Genomic DNA, 20,079 nt, shown 5'->3' on the forward strand with positions numbered 1-20,079 from the left:
GTGTGTGGATTATGTTTTTGGTATTCCAGTTTTCTAGGTTAATATCCACTTATTAGTGAGTGCATACCATGATTCACCGTTTGAGACTGGGTTACCTCACTTAGTATGATGTTCTCCAGCTCCATACATTTGCCTAAGAATTTCATGAATTCATTGTTTCCAATGGCTGAATAGTACTCCATTGTGTAGATATACCACATTTTTTGCATCCACTCTTATGTTGAGATATACCTGGGTTCTTTCCAGCATCTGGCAATTATAAATAAGGCTGCTATGAACATAGTGGAACATATATCCTTATTACATGGTGGGGAATCCTCTGGGTATATGCCCAGGAGTGGTATAGCAGGATCTTCTGGAAGTGAGGTGCCCAGTTTTCGGAGGAACCGCCAGACTGATTTCCAGAGTGGTTGTACCAATTTGCAACCCCACCAGCAGTGGAGGAGTGTTCCTCTTTCTCCACATCCTCTCCAACACCTGCTGTCTCCTGAATTTTTAATCTTAGCCATTCTGACTGGTGTAAGGTGAAATCTCAGGGTTGTTTTGATTTGCATTTCCCTAATGACCAAACAACCCTATTTAAAAATGGGGTACAGAGTTAAACAAAGAATTCTCACCTGAAGAACTTCGGATGGCAGAGAAGCATCTTAAAAAGAATTTCTAATAAATGCCATATATTATATAATAAATAATAAAATAATGATATTAAATAATAATGAAAAGTTTTAAAATGTATGTGAAAATGCAATATTTTCTAAATTAATTGGAATCTAAGTATTTCTTTTATGATATGCTTACTACTTATGGTAAATTGCTCCAAGTTTCAGAATATGGTCAATTTTAATAAAATATGACTTATGCTAACATATCAGGAGGAAAATGCACAAGACATTCTGAAAAGAAAACTAGAATGGTTAGTATATCTCCTACATAGAGACAAGAAGAAATTCAAAGTGTTACTGATTTAATTACCTCTTCTTGTTTCTTCTGTTTACTTCAGATTTAATCTACAAAATTGAGCTTGCAGGGGGCCTGGGAGCAATCTTTCTGCTACTTATACTGCTACTGGTGGTCTACAAATGCTACAACATAGAACTGATGCTTTTCTACCGACAGCGTTTTGGAGGTGATGAAACTACTGATGGTAAGCCATCTTCTTTTCCCAAACTCAGTTAATAGACAAAATTGATGGGTGACTATGTAAAAGTCAATTTCTATTATTAGGAAACAGAAACTAAAATATTTAGTGATGAAGGATTATGACATGTACAACTTCACCTCAAACAAACTAGGGAAAGAGTATTTATGAAGAAAAATATGAATATGCAACTGTGGATAAAGAATATAATTCATCATTTTATCTTATTCATGTAATCCCCCTATGTTGGATACTATTTCTAAATTAAAATCTTAACAAGATGTTTCTTGATCTAGAAACAAGCAATTACTATGAAAACACTTTCCCACAAGAATAAATTTACATGCTATGTTTGTCAAGAAAATTAAAACTTAGAGGTCATTTTTTACTAATTGCCATTATAAAGAAAGCAAACAAATCCTTAAAAATGTTTTGAAACTATGGACATGTTCCTTTAAAAGATCAACAAAGTACATGAACCTGTCTATTTTGAATACTTTTAGTGCCATTCTGAAGATGACTCAAAAGATACAAATTTAGAGTGTGCCTGTTATAGGAGGTTGCAAGACCCAAAGCAAGTATGACCTAGCTGGAGGAAGTTCATTGCTAGTGAATGAACTTATCTAGGCATCAATTCCCATCTGTGCTTTCTGTTTCCTTGTCCCCCAAAAAGGTGAGCAATCCCTGCCCCAAGCCTGTCTCATTGCCATGAATTGCACCATACTGTCTCCATCATAAAACTAAAGCAACATGCATTTTCATATGTGACTTTTCTCAGGAATTATGTCATAGCAATGGAAAAGGTGTCTAAAAAGGTACCTTATAAATTTGGTATATTTGTTTTGCATGGCTTTTAGAAATCATATAGATTAAGTATCAATAGCTTATTTTACTAAGCCCCACTCTGAACATTTAGAAATTCTTTAATTTTTTTCAAGAGAAAGTTTGATATGTTTCTGGCTTTATATTTTACTTTTTATTCAAACAATTTTTAAAAATAAATATATTTGACCATATTCTTCCCTTTCCTCCAAGTCAATCTGCTATATTTTTTCAATCAGCACCCATAAGAAATTTTGTTATATCACTTTTTATAATGCCCTCACTACCCAACTACTATAAACCTTGGAAGCATGTATATAGAATGCCATAGGTAAGCCAGTTTTTAACTAAAACACACGTTTTTGTTGCCTTTATAGATGGACTTAAAGATGTTTCGTTTACTGAAATATTGAAGAATAAGCTTTTACTTACATTTTTAGCAAAGTCTTTACCTTGAAGTTTTAATGTGATAACAGAACTTTTGAGAAATCTGATTTTGACATTTTTGTTACTATTACATAATTACCAATATGAATAGATCTTCATTGACTATTGTTTGATGGTAAATTGGCCAATGTTTCTTGATAAACATTTTGAAGTTGTGCATTTACTCAAGAATTATAGCAAATGTTCAAGGAAATATAGACAGATATATAAAAATATCTTCAAAGAGAAAAATAAGGCTTGCTCTAATTATGGTTGTATACATGAAAATGTAAGCAGTTGTATTCTGCTCCCATGTACAAGAACTAATGTTGAATATTATATTTCTTTCTTACAAATATGAAATAACAGGTATAAACTAAGAAGGTGTATGTATATGTTCTATGTAAAACAATATAAAACATAGTCTCATTTAATTTTCTTTGAGTAAAAATATGAGCAATTTATTAATCTTGGTAAAAGACAATGCAATTAGGTTACTATATAGCAATTATTTGCTGTTATCATCTTTACTCAATAACCCATAGTAACTAATGGTTGGATATATACATTAAAACTAAATTCACAGTAATAACATTGCATTTAAAGGAATTTATTTTTCATCTTTCATTCTAAGATGATATATTTTATCAAAAGTGACCAATAATTAATTATATTTTAATTAAACAATTGTATGGAATAGGATATGTTCAAGGGTCCAGTTCCCTTCAAAAAATCTACATTACAAATGAATATTTAAATATTATAAATTCTACATGGCAATTTGGTACTTGAACAAGCAGTCTCTATATTGGCCTAAATAAATTCTAACAAGTTAACAAAGGTGTCATAAGAATGAATAAATGAAATTTTATTTTTATTTATTTTATTTTTAATATTTGCTGTGTGTATATATAGTGTATGCATATGAATGTGTGACTGTATACACAGGATGAGGTGAGGGGAGGGCACCTTCTATCACTCTCTGACTTTTTAAGATGTGTCTCACTGTATTAGAAGCATTTCATTTCAGCTTGCTTGACTGGCCTCTGAGTTCCTTGGATCTTCCTATCTCTGCCACCCCAAACAACACTAAGTATAAAAGGACAGATTCCTTTCCACATTTGAATTCTAGTACATCAAGCATTCAAGCAAATGTATTTTAATATCCTTTCAGAAACATACATTATATGATCCCAATGTCAGCCTATATGCTACCAAATTCTTTATTATTTCATATACTTGAATATCTCAACACAAATTAGTTTTTCTGAATACATTTTGTTGTGTTTTCTCTTTGACTATGTCTATATATATACACGCTTACAATACACACACACACATACACACACACACACACATATATATATGTGTATATATATATATATATATATATATATAGTGACTGTTTTAGTTAGGGTTTCTATTGCTATGATAAAACACCATGACAAAAAGCAACTTGAGAAGAGAAATTTGTTTTATCTTTTAAATATCAGATCACAGTCTATTTTAGAGGGAAGTCAGTGTAGGAGCTCAAGACAACTGGAGTAAGGTACTGAAGCTAAGAACATGGAGGAGTGCTGCTTACTGGCTTGATCTTTGTGGCTTGCTGAGTCTCTTAGTTAGGATTTTACTGCTGTGAACAGACACCATGACCAAAGCAAGTTTTATGAGGGACAACATTTAATTGGGGCTGGCTTACAGGTCCAGAAGTTCAGTCCATTATGGTTAAGGCAGGAAGATGGCAGCATCTAGACAGGGGTGGTGTAGGAGGAACTGAGAGTTCCACATCTTCATCCAAAGGCTGCTAACAGAATACTGACCTCCAGGCAGTTAGGGTACGGCCCACACCTACAGGACACACCTCCAAAAAGGCCACACCTCTAAATATTGCCATTCCCTTGGCCAAGCATATTCAAACCATGACACTGAGCCTGTGTGTGTGTGTGTGTGTGTATAAGTTTCATACAAGATTTTATGAAAAGGACCCGTTTAATAAAATAGAGTTTTGCCAGGCAGCTTTGACCCTCTAGCCACTTTCAATTTATTTTGTTTCAGCCCACCATAGATTGCTTCATTTATTTGGCCAATGAGGTTTTCAATAAATAGTTGAGTCCCATTCTGCTATAGATTCCTCAAGATAAATACTGTGTACAAATGCACATACATTAGTTACTGACTGTAAAATAATCAACAAGTTCCAAGAATTTTGCTCCCTTTAGAAGCTAAGGACTTAAGATTGGGTTCCCTGGAGCTGCAGGAGAGCAGGGCTGCACAAACAGGAATGGCTGCCTGATGATGAGCACAATTAAAATTAGATTTTAAAATATGGAAGGACAGGTGTGACAACAAGAAAATTCTTCCACAAATAGTCCGGTTGTGTCTGCAACTTCTATCTTCTGTCTTCATTAGGAGCAGCATAGCTTTGGTAACCAGTGTGCCAGCCGCCCTCCTTCTGATGCCTTGACTGCACTGTTATCGATTTTCTGCTTCCACAAATAAGTTTAGTCAGCATAATTTAGCACTGAAGACTCATTAGTGTTGTCTAGAAAAGTGGTGTCACTGAACTGCCTCTTGGTTTTCAAACAATTGTCAAGCCTGGCTGTTAACTTTATTTGCATCGTGTTGATGCTTTTACTCTATTCATCGTGTCCTTCTTTGTGAGCAACAGCTGTGGCTATTCATGAAAATTTCTTGGCTCTCTGCAGAAGGCTGAAGTGCCTTTTAAAGCTGTGGCATCTGAGTCATTGCTGGCTCACTAGCTGGCATCCTAAAGTTTCGGAGACATATGACATGGTAGCTCTGAGAGTGCTTTGCCTGCTCCAGCCAGCTACAATAAGTCTGTAACCTTTTATTCACCTTGTAGTGATATAACTGAAACCAAAGTACCACCTTCCAGAAACTGATGCACTTCCAGAATGATAGATGACACTGATTATCCAGATATTCAACATTCAAACCCAATAGTCAAATAGCAGCATTCCAAAATGATAAATATTCTTTGTTATAACTACTTTAGTGTATAAAAATAGAGAAATAATTTACTAGAAGAGCATGTACATGTTGAGCTGTAATACTAGGACAGAGTAAAGCAAGTGGAGATAGTACCAGGTATATGTGAGTTTCTGCATGGTCAGAGAGTAAATCACCATAGTCTGAACAAGTAATGGGCTAAGGTTCTAAAAGTTCTCATAAGGTAGGTGATTGATAGAGTTAGGTAGTCACTGACGATGGCTAAGCACACAGTAGAAGTTCAACAAATCACTGATGAATATAGTAAGATGTGGTTCAGTTTAGGTAGGTTTGTGAGATGGGAAACGATGGTCTGGTCGGACACAGGAGTTTGAGGCAGCAATACTATCTACCAAGAACAGTCAAATATATTCTGCTCATAGGAATAGAGCTTTTTGTCCTTTGGACTGTTTTATTCTTCCAGCTGTGCATCATCGGCAGCTTTGAGTCCCAGGTGAGTAATTATAGCTGGAGAAAGTCAGGGGCCTGCAGGTGCATCCTGTGCTTGATTGGAGCAAGGGCAGAGGTGCGAGCATTTCCAGGAGGTTCTTACATTAGCATGGCTGAAGAACATTTTCAATTCCAAGTAGAGTTTTATGTATAACAGTGGAATGTGTCCAATTTGCAAGCCAAAAGATCTTCTCAACCATGCAGGACAGTATTTTTTGGGTTCATGTGCTTCTAGACAATCAAGAAACCTAAGCAATGTTTATAAGCCTTTTACAGTTGTGGGGCATGCTAAAATGCATTAAACTTTTCTTCTGATCTCAGGCACCCTCTTAACATCAATAACCAGAGCTCGTTTCATTTGGAGGTAACAAAGGGTGGAATTGCACAAAGATTTGAACACAAATCCTGTATTAGAAGTTTCAGGAAGTTCCACCTACTCCAAAGATATATATCTTATATATATATATCTTGCTTTATACCTGTAGTTTATACTTCCATTCAGCCACTAGGACCAAAAATTAATAATGGAATAGGTTAGTAAATGCCTATTTTATTTTATAGACTATCTTATGATAAAATTTTAGCTACATTCTAATCCGATCTGTTTTAGTGGAAAATATTGATGTGTTTTAGAAATAAATGCTTACCAGTCTTTCAAAATCAATGTTTTCAAGAAACCATTATTAATAAGCATTATTAGTTATTCTTGGACTTAGGCTTAGTAAACTAACTTTAAAAAAATTTTGCATAAGAGAATTTTGAGCAGGCAACACCTTTTCTGATAGGTCCCTACTAAAATATATAAGGGCTAACACAATAGATAGCTGTGTTCATTAACATTCTGTGTCAAAATTCATGCATACATACACATTTGTACTTTAGACAGACTGGCTCTGAGCCAATATCGCAAAAGAGGATAAAAATAAGCTTAAAAAGTACAGTTAACTCCATGACTAAACATTTGAAGAGACAACCTAATGTGGCCATATTGGAAGGAGGGATATTTTGAAACAAAGGCTTCTTTGGGAAGTTGTGTCAAATTACTTGGCTGAACAGGAATAACAGGCAAAGCATTTGTATAAAACCCAGCTGCTGTTTCTGCTATTTGGTAATGAACTGCTTTTTGTATATGAAGATGATGACACTAACCAACTGGAAGGATGGCATATGCTAAGTACAGTTTCTAGGAGTGAAGCTGGATTACTTCAATCTTCCATAGTTTAGGGCCCAGCCCCTTTTGGATCTCATGCACATATTTGTGCAAAGGAGGTATGGTCTGTGACTAAGTGGCACTTGAAGGCTTCACATCCATGACTTTGGCTTATTTAGTCCTGCATTCAAACACACTGAGATAATCAGTTACAGATATCATTGACTATCACAAATGCAGAGCCTCACCAAAAGGCACAAATAATAAATCTTTGTTCTCAGCTGTCCCGACTGTAAGGGGCCTATTTCATGAGTGTTTTAGGTCATTTCATACGAAATAGTTGTGTTTAAATTGACAACATTACTTATAACATATGAATTGTTTTCCCAATTATTAAAGTTAGTCACTAATTACAATATTTTTTGCTTGTTAGTTATCATAGACATCTAATAATATTCTAAGGGATCCTTCTAATACTTTTTTGTTGTTGATACTGTTGTTCTTTAAGACAACAAGGAATATGATGCATATCTCTCTTACACAAAAGTGGATCAAGATACTTTGGACTGTGACAATACTGAGGAAGAGCAGTTTGCTCTTGAAATACTGCCAGATGTCTTAGAAAAACACTATGGATATAAACTCTTCATCCCAGAAAGGGATCTGATTCCAAGTGGAAGTAAGTAACTTTGCATTTTGTATTTAAAACATTCCGTTTCTTTCAGCAACTTCTATGGAAGCAAGCATGCCTCAAAGCCAACATTTTAGAAAATTGTTTCTCATAGTAGATGGATTTTTTTTCAAATTCAAATTGCTCCTTGTGTATGTTGTGATTTTAGAGCATTTTATAACTTTAGTCTGTTTATAGAACTTATACCATAAGTGTGGTATTTATTACATTGCTTTAATTTTTGAGATACTAATGACACTTCATATAAAAAACAAATTGTAAAATTCAGCAAATGCTACTTCAGTGTACTGCCGTTCCAAAGCTGGACTCTTATCATTGTGTTTCTACTTATAACTACAATAAATGTCACTAATAACTTTGAATCTTTGCCTTTCCTCCTTGTTATTCACTCTGCCTTGTCCCTCACTCACAGGCTTATGGAAAAATCCACTTTTAAAGGTCTATGACGCCATTGGGAGCAGTATTTTCTGTATGTATTTAGTATTTAAATAAATTTTAAGATGTGCCCGACACTGTAGGTTTGAATGCTACTTTTCAGTAATGCTACTTATTGAATGCTACCCTTGAGCTTGCAGAGTAAACCCAGTTTCGAGTAAAAATGAATGCTTTGTTCTTGTTAAAAAACATGTGCTTTGTTCAGAACATGTACATGGCAAAATATAAGGAGAACCGATGCCTAAGAGATTATCCCTGCCCTCAAAGAGCTTTTAAAAATATTATTGAGGAAAAATTGAGGGACTATAACATATTTGATTATGTGTCTGTTAAAATTTTTAAAATGCTAATTTATACACTATGATGTTTACAAAATAAAAAAGATTTATCTTTAGACTTGATGACATTTAAGATAATTTTACGTGTTATCACATTTCAAATTTATATTTGTGTGTGTGTGCCTCTGTGTGTGTGTGGGGGGGGGCAGAATGTTGACCTGTTTATCTTCCAGATGAGGAAAGAAGGACTCAAAGAAGCCTGAGATTGCATGGCTGTCAAAAACAAAGCTAGAAATAGATGCTAGATCTCAGTCTACTAGATCATGCTGTTCCTCAGTAATATTTATTCACATCACTGTCATTTCACTATGGCCATTAAGCTAGTGAGAGCCAAGCAAGAAACAACTGTGTTTTGATTATTTTCCTTTTTTAATTTTCCTTTTTTTCTTGTGGATCATATGTATATGAGTTTGAGTGTATTTATTAGTATGTACATTTAGTGCACATTGAATGATCAAAAGAAAACAATGTACACAAGCCCATTTCCTCCGTTAAAATGTCTCCAAGCTCATTCTTCCCATGGTATCCCTATTCTTTTGTTTTGTGATTTCATGACTTGAACTACAATTCTATAGCAATCGAGTGCTGAAGAAATATCCTGATGCTGCAGAGTAAATTTTATGCCTCAATGTCTTTCTCCCAAACGACATCCCTTGTGTCTTTTTCATTCTCACCTTGACTGTGATAGCTTAGACACCATTTTCACTATTCCAACAATAGTAATTATATCTCTATTTCCTTTTACTTTCACTGTTCCACATAATCTATTAATATGTGCACATTCTCAAAAGTGCCAAAGCCATGTTCCACAAACTTTTATTTTTCACTATTTCCCTCAGGATAGAATATAGACACCTTCCCTAAGCTTGTTTATAATTGGCTGCTCACCCACATTTTTCTCACCAACCATTTTATTTTCTACCTACCATTACCTCTACTCAAAGCCTCCACTCTAGCCAAGTTATGCCTATGATAGGCATTGTGTGTTCCTGCATTGTTTTTGTTCACATTTGCCTAATATGCCTTTGAAGACTATTGATAATTTTCCATATCAGTTACTGCAGTAATCTCTCCAGCCCTCCGTTCATGGTGGATATGTACTCTTTTGACTGTTAGACCTATGCTATGATACTTTTTTGTCTTATAACTTTAGGTAACTTTCCATTTATTTTTATGTTACCAATATCATTATAATATAGTGTATTTCATTCATCTTCATAATAATATTGTGATTATGAGATAATATTAAGATTTAAAGTGACCTAGTGGCTCATAACTGCTGGTTTTGTTTCACTAGTGTTTAGGTTAAGAGAAGAAAAAAGAAATGAAATAAGGACTTTGCTTTTTGATTTTTTTTCTGTTTTAAAAAAAGTTTATTATTTGAAATTTTGATCAAATTCTTTCCCCCTTCCCCAACTACTCCAAGAATGGTTCTCCGAACAAGTCATGCTTTTGACCACTTGACTACTAGTCTACTAAACAATAAGTCTAAAACATGTGTCACTCTTGTGCTTAATCTGTGGTGCTCCATCTGGGACTTGGGTACTGTTGGCACTTGGAGATGAGTGTAATTCCCCAGGACTATAATGGGCAATCCAGCCATGATTGAGCTCTCAGATCTTATATTTTATCAAAGGATTCCACATCAAATGCAGCAGAGATGTGATAGTCCATAGACTATCATTTTCATATTTTTTGATATTTCACCGTCATCAGAATGACAAGAGAAATGGCCCAGGATGGTGGTACAGGGTAAATGGTACAGAGGAATTTTTTTTCACTGCTAACCATGTGAAAAACTATGCAACTTTTACATGCAACCACTGGAGGGTGTTTGCTTTTAATCCTTCCTTCCTGAACTAGGGAATTCATGTTCTCTGAATTCCGATTTGCGAGTATAACCTGCAGAAGTTCTTTAAAAGGCTCTTTGACAATTTTTCTTTTCCATCAACATTTTGGTGCTAGCTGAGCAGTCACCATGTCACGATTAACGAGTTTTTCCTTGGCATTTTTAGCACGCATTCAGGAAGTCGATGAAGTATATGAATAATATACTTGATTTACACATGAATGACAGAGTAGAACATTTTGGACTTGGTGCATGCATGTTATTAAAGAAGCTTCTGTGGTCTGAATTTGCAGCCATTGGTGCAGATTTACAGGTTATGCTATATAAATAGAGACACATTCCTGCTAGAGGGGGGAGACTAGTTACAATATTGTAAGCTGCTTTTGTCCCTAACATCTCATTTAATACATATTGACCTAAGACTATTCCTTTCTCCAAAAGTAACAACAAGACCTTCAAGGACTGTAAATGCAAACTTCATACAATCCTTTTTAATCTACAATAACTCTATAAATCAAATGAGTTTAAATGCCATTCCCTTTCATATATGTTCAGTCATTATTCTATGCCTTTCCCACAGTACCCCACTCAAGACCAGCAACTCAAAATAGTTCCTCTGTCCAGAACTTTAAAAGTGCATAAATCTCAGACTCAGTCTCTCTTGTTTGCTCTGCCTTCCCTTCTCTCCCTTTTTCCCTTTTTCTGGGATTCTCAGAAAGCTCAGATATAAAGATGTTGATCTTCCAGATGAATTGGTGCTGTCTATATTCTTTTACCACATGCCTGTTGGGAAATTGTTGTTGTGTCGCTGCCATGAACCATAGGAATGAGAATATTTGAAACAAACATTTTCCCTAAATCCTAAGACCAGGTCTTCAGATTTGGGACATTATTTTCCTGGCAATAACTATGTTTCCATTCTTGAACCAGTGGCCAAGATCTTCTTTATGTTTTCTCAGGTTAGGTGCCTAAATGTGGCAAGAATTTGTACTTTCCAGTAAGTTTGGTCTATTTCTTCCCAGACTAGAAACATCTGTCCTGAGAACAGTGAAAGCAAATTTGTTGCCAACAAGCATCTGTATGTCAGAAGTGACAAGCAACCAAAAGAAAGCCAGATAGAAAACACCCTACTCAAACTGCCTAGAGACACAAACTAGAGAAGTAGAGATTTTCTTTCTCACCCTTGCAGCTGCTGAGTTTTGTGGTGTAAAGTACCCTACACAGAGCACATTGTGTTCATGGGGCCTAGTGGATCCTTGAGGAATGAACAGATGTGCTCTGAAGCTGACATGTGACCAACAGAACCCAGCTGTGCTATTGAGATCTTGAAATTGAGGACATTTTTTGGATGAGGACCATTTAGCCTCTCAGACCCATCTTCTCTCAGAGTTTCTGCACATATTATGAAGCATAAAAGCATAAAACGTTATGAAATCAGACTGAAGTCTGCTGGTTAGAAAGGGAAATGAGCATTCTAAGACAAAGAAATAAAATGGAAGAATCCATCTTATAGTCCTTATTTAGCTTTAAAAGATGAAAAGTGAGTTCCTTAAAAGTGTTATGTACAGTATTTATTAAGAATTATGACTCTAGATGATTCTAGCAGTAGCTTTGAACAAAAGTATAATTGTGTGAGTGGCACCTTAAAGAAGAAAGAAAATCCTTCACAGGCATAACCTCAATTTCCCCCTTTTATTTATAGAAAGATTTGGAAGATCTCTACACAAACTATTTATGCATGATTATGGCAGAGAAAGACACTAGTGAGGGAAAATATTATTATGCATATGACTGACTTACCAGGCCCCTTGAAATTATGTCTCTAAATTCGACCTCAGATGTCAATATTTTTTTTACTTGTTTTCATGCCCAAGTTTCTATAAGGCTCTCCTACTCAAAATCCTAGCTCTCTTTCACGAATTTTACAGGAAATGTTTCTCTTATTTCATGTATGTGTAAACCTTTCCTAATCTTCAGTCTTTTAATGATTGAGACTAATCATGTGATAATTCTGACAATGAAATGACAAATGACTAGAGAATCCATCAGCTGTCATGTGATCCCTAGTGACTTCTGAAGTGAGGCATGCAAAAATATTTTTGTACATGGCCCTGTAAGTAGTCATTGTCAATGGTCCCTAGAATCGCTGAACAGATTGGACACAATTCAAGTAAGTTGTCTTTGGGGAGTAATAAAATCCCTTTCCAGGCAATCTAATGTCTGTGACCTAAAAAGTGTGAGGCAGAGGTGACACGTACAACCAATGAAATTTAAAACATTGTTTGAAATTTACTCCCCCAGAATAAAATTAGGTGTCTTGACAATTTCCTTCATGCTAGAAACAATCAAGAGCAGAAATTGCATTCTAATCATCTCAAATTTTGCTAAGGTTAAATGGACTAGTTTTCTCATCAACATTTAAAGTAGAGGTTAGAATCCATTGTACAGAATTTTAATCAGCAAATGAAGAATTTAAAGCACAGGCATTTTTTAACCAAATGTGCAAAATAAAGTCTTGATACTTAAGGAAATACCAAAAAAAAAATCTTCATAAGCAGTAATAGCTTTGTCCCAGAGTCAATAAGGTGACTCTATCATGAATTAGTTACATATGCACATTTCTTGACCTGGAAAAGAAGAGGGAAAGAAGACAGAACATAGACATTCTGCAGCCCAGTTAAGCTCGACTTTATCTTTCTCTGAGTTGTCTTCAAATGTGAAAAGGTGAAAGACAACAGGATGTAAACACGATTCCCACGGGTGAAATGCAAAAGCGTGTCTCAAGAACTTGCTACCAGAAATAAGGCCTCCAGATCCAGACATATATGAAAATAAGTGTCCCTCCCTCAACACAGAAGCTCGCAGTAAACTCTTAAGTTAAATGTCAATTTACCCACTGATCATACTTCATGCGATTCTTACACTCGTCCATCAAGAATGAACGTCCTGCTACAGAAATATGTCTCTGCTATCTAGCTAAAGGCTTGAGAAAAGTGGGGAAAGGGGAAGTTTTTATAGGGCACCATAGTATCACACACAGGAAGCACGTGTGTGTGTGTGTGTGTGTGTGTGTGTGTGTGTGTGTTTGTGTGTGTAGTATCCTATGCATGCACCTGGCTCAAGGAAAGTGGTAGAGTCTGTCTCTGTAGCAATAAGGGACAGAATCCTACAACTGCCAAAGGAAAATCAAGATGCCGAAGCTTTCACACCAGACAATGTACAGTCAACAAGTATGACAATTCCAATAGTATTTCTTATAACCATCTAAAATCCAAATACTATTTTCAATTAAGTGGTAATAAAAATATTTCACTAGAAGCCTCTTAGCATGTCAAGGGTCTGAAAATTTTTCCATTGTAAGAATATAGGTATGAAAATATGTTTCTTTGTTATATGGGAAACATACAGAATTTTAAGTTAATGTATTAACCTATATTTTTATAGATGCTCTTGTTGAGGCTAATGTTCACCAAAAACTGATGAAGTATTATTTGCTTTGATGTATCCCGTGTCACTTTAATGATATACTTTGGTGTAATTTTCATATATAATTATGACTTTAAGCATATCCAAGTCCTGTCCTTTGAATATGGAAGAGTACCAAATTATTCTATGCCTAGACCCTACATATTTAATTTTTTAACTTAAAAAGTATGCCATATACTCTGACAACAACCTCTATACAAATGTGAGTACAAATACAAACAAAATTACAAATACCTAGTTAATCAGTTTGCAAAATCATATGGTCAGTACCAAGAAGGTTGACCACCAAAGACTCTGTTAATATGGAGTTTTATTATCTCTCTACATCTACAGCCAACCCAAAGCCTTGAAGTATGAAGGATACTGAAGTCTTCAAAGCCATACATATCCCTGTAGATGCACTTAATTAGGACTGTTATTCTTTCTGTTTCTATTTTATTTGTGTTTCCCCTTTCATTATGTCCTTTGCTTTATTAAAACAAGCATAATTGGTTTTCCCATCACTTTTCTTTAATATAATCCTACTTCTATAAATAAGTACACTTTGGTTTTCTTTCCAAAAACTCTTGAAAGGGATTTTTAAAATCCAGTTTACTATACTTTTAATAAGGTTTTAGAAAGTCACATTTATTGATTTCCCACCAATAATGATGTTACCAGCGAATACACAGCCAAAGGAGGGTCTAATGACATGACATTGTCTTTGATAGTGTGTTGCAAACAGCCAAACCCTGGATATAAAAAGATGCTTCTTGACATTGGCACATCGAATGTGGATTTTTTTCCTATCCTAACTTAAGCACCTCCATCAAAATTCCACTGAAGCTTTTTTTTTTCTTTGCTTAGTTGTGAAGGTCATGAACAGGTCAAATGTGCTTGGATTGTCTGTGCTTTCACAAACTTGAGAGAAATGAGATTATCACCACAGCACACTTTGTTCTTCTATGCCACCAGAAGTTAGGTAAAACCAAAGGGACAAAATGACATGGCACTGTGACCTTTTATTTAAGGTGTATTATATATATTTTTATGTGTGTGCATGAAGGAAGCATCTTTTAAGGAATTTTTCCCTACTCCATTACTAAATTTGTGTGAACAAGTCAGAGTAAGATGTAGTGAGTATTCATATGTCCTGAGGATTGGATTTTTTTTTTTGAAAAATGTTTCTTTATTATCACATTGTGGTAACAAGCTTTGAAATACGCTTTCTGAAGACTTCTAAAATGTCTCCCACAAAACCACAGCCTGCCAGGGCAAACCTGACTGCCTGTTGGAGACTGTGTTTTGAACCAGCAATGTTATAACTTGATACCTGTTTCTGCTTAGTTTATTTGGAACTGTTCCAAACCTAACCACGCTGCCTGGTCTATAATTCAGGTGTGGCAAATCTTCTCTATGAAGGTCAAGTTAGTAAATATTTTAAGATTTGTGGGTCATATACGCTCCCCCTTGCATCATATTCATCTTATTCATCATGCAACAAAGGGCACTTTCAAAATGTAAAAAAATGTCACTCTTTGCTCATGGGCCACCCAAAACCAGGCCAAGGGTTTTAGAAGATCTAGTTTAAAATCCCAGACATTAGGTTTAGATATACCACCCTGAGGTGAGGGGTGAATTATCTCGAACACTTGCTTCATATGTAGAGATAGCCAACAAGGACTCCCTGGCTAAGTACTAACATGTAAATTATTAGGACAATGTCTCCTTTGTTTCTTCTCCATTATATACATTTTTGCAAGGGTATAAGAGTCTTGTTTTTCCTAAGGAAAAAGAAAAATGCTAGAAGGAAAGAGGGAACCAAGAGGAAGAAGGAGGAGGGTCAAGAAAGAAATGAATGTGTAGTGAAAAAAATTAAAGAAGGAAAACTAGGAGGTGAAAGGAAAAGATAGAAAACGCAGAAAAGAAGAAAGACAGAGCAAGTGATTGAAAGAGGTAAATGAAAGAGAGAGAGAGAGAGAGAGAGAGAGAGAGAGAGAGAGAGAGAGAAGGGAGAAAAACACAGAGTGAGCCAGACTGCTAGAGCGAGAGCACAGGCTCTCCTTTTCCACAGAGCCAGGCAGCTCTTAGCGGCACCTCCCCAGCTGCTTTCAAGCACTGAGGTTGCTGCCCAGCCACTGATCGCCATCCCAAGAAGTGAAATGTGGGCTTCACATCTGAAAACTTCCACTTGCTTTTTCACCAAGTGAAATGGAACACAGAATTCAAGGTCCAAGCAAATGGCTTGTGTTTTCTTTGGGATACTTAGGCTATTTCTACTCAGGGAAAATTTTGATGTACTGTCTAACTCCAGTGCATATGATTAATGTATATATAGGGCAAACCAGGATAATTCCATTTTTTTTTTCTTCCACAGCAGGTTTTCAGCCCGAATTATCTGGATGCTTGCCTCAACTCTCCACTAGGCTTTGCCAGGATAAGCAGAGCCAATGTAGTGTGCCTGAGACTGGGAGCACTCCCTCTCTCCAAGGCTCCCTTCAACACCCACACCCTGTGCAGCTGAGCAGAGTGGGAACTGTCCTAATAAATTTCTTCTGGGGGCAAAAGTTTCTAAGATGCCCCTAAATCTCTAAATGCATCCTGCTTAGCTGTTAAATGGGAAAACACAATGGATATGTGAACGGGGAAAACTATATTAATAGGAAAAATATTTTACCCTCTTCCTTTCCTCATCCCGGAAAGAGACCACCAAAGCTGAAGTCTATGGTCGATCAATTAAATCAATTGCCGATCGACTTGTAATACCTTTATACATAAATATATAGAGTTTGCTTTTTAAAAAATGTGACTGGGCATTTGAGAGCCTTTTATGAGTGAGACATGCAAGTGGAGTCACAGAAATTATCTTTATGACTTCTGCTGTCTCTTCTTTCTGACAACTGCTGTTTCCTCTTGAGATGACAGGAAGTTTTGCAGAGTTCATTATCCCCCTTCTTCGATCACCTGACCTAATCATAACAATTGTCTGTAAGCATCTTTTTTCCTGCTCTAAGTAATTACTTTTTAACTAGCTCTTTAAGAAATTCACAAGGAATGTAGTCATACCCACTAACTTCCCCCAACTCCTCCCAAATCTGTTTCTATAGGGTCTTTAGAATATAGCCTGACCAAAAAAAAAAATAGTGTTGGTCTTGAGAGTGTATTTACTGTGACTACTGCAAACATTTGTACACTGCTTTTTAAATCTGAGCTGCACTTGAGGAGACAAGATTATTAGAGAAGTTGAGCCTTGGAAAATAAATTATAGCAAACATTTCTATGAAATGAATATATCCACTTGATAAAAGTATGCCCTTGTGTATGTTTTGCACCACTACCATGATTCTGAGCATGGGATGTGTTTTGTTTTCTTTTTTGTTTTGGAGAAAAGGTGAAAAGAACTATTGGAAAGGTGCATGATTGATAGTTTATTTTACTGTATCTTACAGATGCAACTTCTAATGATGAAGCTTCCCACATAACTTCTTTCTTTTTTGGAGCAGAAAGGAAGGAAGAAAATGAAGAGCCAGAGCTATTGATACATTGGGATAGTGTCTTTCCACTCTAGTGAAACTTTCCACATTTCCTTCCATTTTGTTTCATCAAATCTCTCAATGACAGACCTCCCCTCTGCCCTGGATGTAGTGGGTTTGGAGATTTCATTGCCAACTTTTCCCTCTGAATAGATAATTTATAAAGGAAAACACTTAAAATTATTGGGAAGTTACATCCCAACTTAGTGAGTTGCCTCATCCTCGAACGTGCTGTCAAATGTACCTACTGCATGAGACTATACGGAAATAGATTTATTAATATAATTAAACAATTATTAACCATTTAAAATAATCGACAAGAAATTGTTACACAGGCGATTCCATGTATCTCTTTTGAAGGTTTATTTGGTTGCTGCTGCGGCCGTTGTTGTTTCTCTGTGGAGTGCATAGAAATGTTGCTCATTGTTGCTTTTGAAAGCTTTCCCGCTGCTGCCAAGTGGTGAAAATATGATCCTGGAAAAAAGAAGGTCATCTGAAAAATGTGCATCTGTGGAATAAGTTTCTCTTTTCAAATGGCTTGTACCAAGCTGTTTGATGTCCCCATGCTATGTGCTGAATGTGACCACTCAAAAGCAATCAGTAACCTGGGCCAGATTCGAGGTGACAACTGTTGCTATGCTTCTGTAAGCACTGCTTCTGCTAGAACATTAGCACATTAGGCAGGGCCCTGAGCTCTGCTTAGTAAACACTGCTTTCTGGTGCAGCGCCTGTGTCCATGTCTCCATTTGTTAACAATACACATGGGTAGGGGCTTTCCTTTATGGCAGATGAGACTGTGAGAAGCATGATTTCTACAGGATTAATGTATGGGATAAACAAACCTAGAGGTAATTGAGTCGTGTCCTATCATGAAGAAAGTTGTAACATAGTCACCTCACTTTCTGAATTACAACACAAAGTAATTTACAAGTATCTAGCCTTCTCTCCTCTTTCCAGGCATTGTAAACCACTTCTAGACCCACTACCAATTCCAACCTCCATTCTTCATTCTTAAAGCAGTACAAAGTTCCTACTTACCTCATGAACACAAATCACTCCCCTTTCTATTAGTTTGAAGGTCAATGTTAGTCCTAAAGTTGCAAATGACAAAAGGTATTCTGCTAAATCAGGTAACTGTGATTCTAAAAGAGATCACCCACCATCTGTCTCACAATCTCTCATGTTGGTAGCACACACACATAGCTTCCATAGTATTTAGCAGTTGAAATAGGAGTTGTGTGTACCATTATTGTTTGTTAGCTAAAAAATTATAAAGAGAAAACACAGAAAGGAAAGAAGAAACACTCCAAACTCAAAAGAAAAACAACTATTTATTAAAAGCTTTCTCTTCACCTTTCATCAACTGCTTGATAACTTGTTCACTTAAGAGTGCTAACTAACTACTCAGAGGTTTACCTTGAGTTAAGTGATTAAATAAACCAAAAGTATTGAACTACGTCTGAACTCTGAAGAAGCAAAAGTATGTATCATCAGTACACTGTAAGTAATGATAAGGCTCCAAAAAGGATTTACTCAGGTGTTTATAATTTCTTAACTGTTGCAGAAATGGGTTTTTTGAATATGCAATACAAGAGAGAAAATATAATGGACTTTATTTAAAGCCTGCATCTAGAATGCAAGCCTAATGCTTTAAAGACAATGTCTTTGTTTTACTCTTTCTCTCTTTCTGTGATTTATAGCATATATTGAAGATCTCACAAGATGTGTTGAGCAAAGCAGAAGACTTATTATCGTGCTAACTCCAGACTATATTCTCAGACGAGGATGGAGTATTTTCGAACTGGAAAGCAGACTCCATAACATGCTAGTCAGTGGAGAAATCAAAGTGATTTTGATTGAGTGTACAGAATTAAAAGGGAAGGTGAATTGCCAGGAAGTGGAATCACTAAAGCACAACATCAAATTTCTGTCACTGATCAAGTGGAAGGGGCCCAAAAGCAGCAAATTAAATTCTAAGTTTTGGAAGCACTTAGTGTATGAAATGCCCATCAAGAAAAAAGAAATGCTGTCCCACTGCCACGTTCTAGACTCTGCCGAACAGGGGCTTTTTGGAGAACTTCAGCCTATTCCTTCAATTGCCATGACAAGTACCTCAGCCACAATGGTGCCAACACAAGCTGATCTCGCTGAGTTCCATCATTCAGATTCGATGCAAATGAGGCATTGTTGCAGAGGATACAAACATGAGATGCCAACCAACACCCTGCCAGTACCCTCCTTAGGCAACCACCACACTTACTGTAACTTGCCACTGACACTACTCAATGGACAGCTGCCCCTTAACGACTCCTTAAAAGAGACTGAGGAATTTTCAAGGAACAACCCCCTACTGCCATTATCATCCAAAGAGCTTAGCTTCACCAGTGATATTTGGTAGTGGAAAAAAAAATCCCAATTCCTCGAAACAAGTATATGAGAATATGAAATTTCTGCTATACTGAGAATTAATTACACCTAAAAACAAACATTGAGGTGCTGAAAATATGAAGAAAAAGGCACAACAATCATGTTTGTACTTAAATATTTGTATTTACATTTATAGAATAGTAGGGGAATAAAAGGTCTTGCCTTTGTAGTGTGGCACCTTGTCACAATGTACAGATTTGATTATTCCTGAAGAAAAATCCAGGAATCCACTGATTGTGTCCTTTTCAAGTAGGTTTTATGGCACCATATGGACTATCCATATTTAGAAGTTTAGCATTTAAATAGTATTTTTTATTAAAGAAAGAAAAGGAAAAGAAGGGAAAGA

General features: G+C 36.0%; 1 protein-coding gene across 1 annotated transcript in view; it reads left to right on the forward strand.

Moving 5' to 3' along the window:
* Positions 1-19,704, forward strand: part of Il1rapl2 (interleukin 1 receptor accessory protein like 2) — a 690,466-nt gene extending 670,762 nt beyond the window's left edge. Inside the window, exons 8-10 of the mRNA XM_052170310.1 lie at positions 1,001-1,144; positions 7,504-7,674; positions 19,007-19,704. Of these exons, the coding sequence (XP_052026270.1) occupies positions 1,001-1,144; positions 7,504-7,674; positions 19,007-19,704 (1,013 nt within the window). The remainder of the gene's footprint in view (positions 1-1,000; positions 1,145-7,503; positions 7,675-19,006) is intronic.
* Positions 19,705-20,079: the final 375 nt, after the last annotated feature.

The sequence above is a fragment of the Apodemus sylvaticus genome, chromosome X (genome assembly GCF_947179515.1).
Source record: "Apodemus sylvaticus chromosome X, mApoSyl1.1, whole genome shotgun sequence".
In the NCBI taxonomy this organism is placed as follows: domain Eukaryota; kingdom Metazoa; phylum Chordata; class Mammalia; order Rodentia; family Muridae; genus Apodemus; species Apodemus sylvaticus.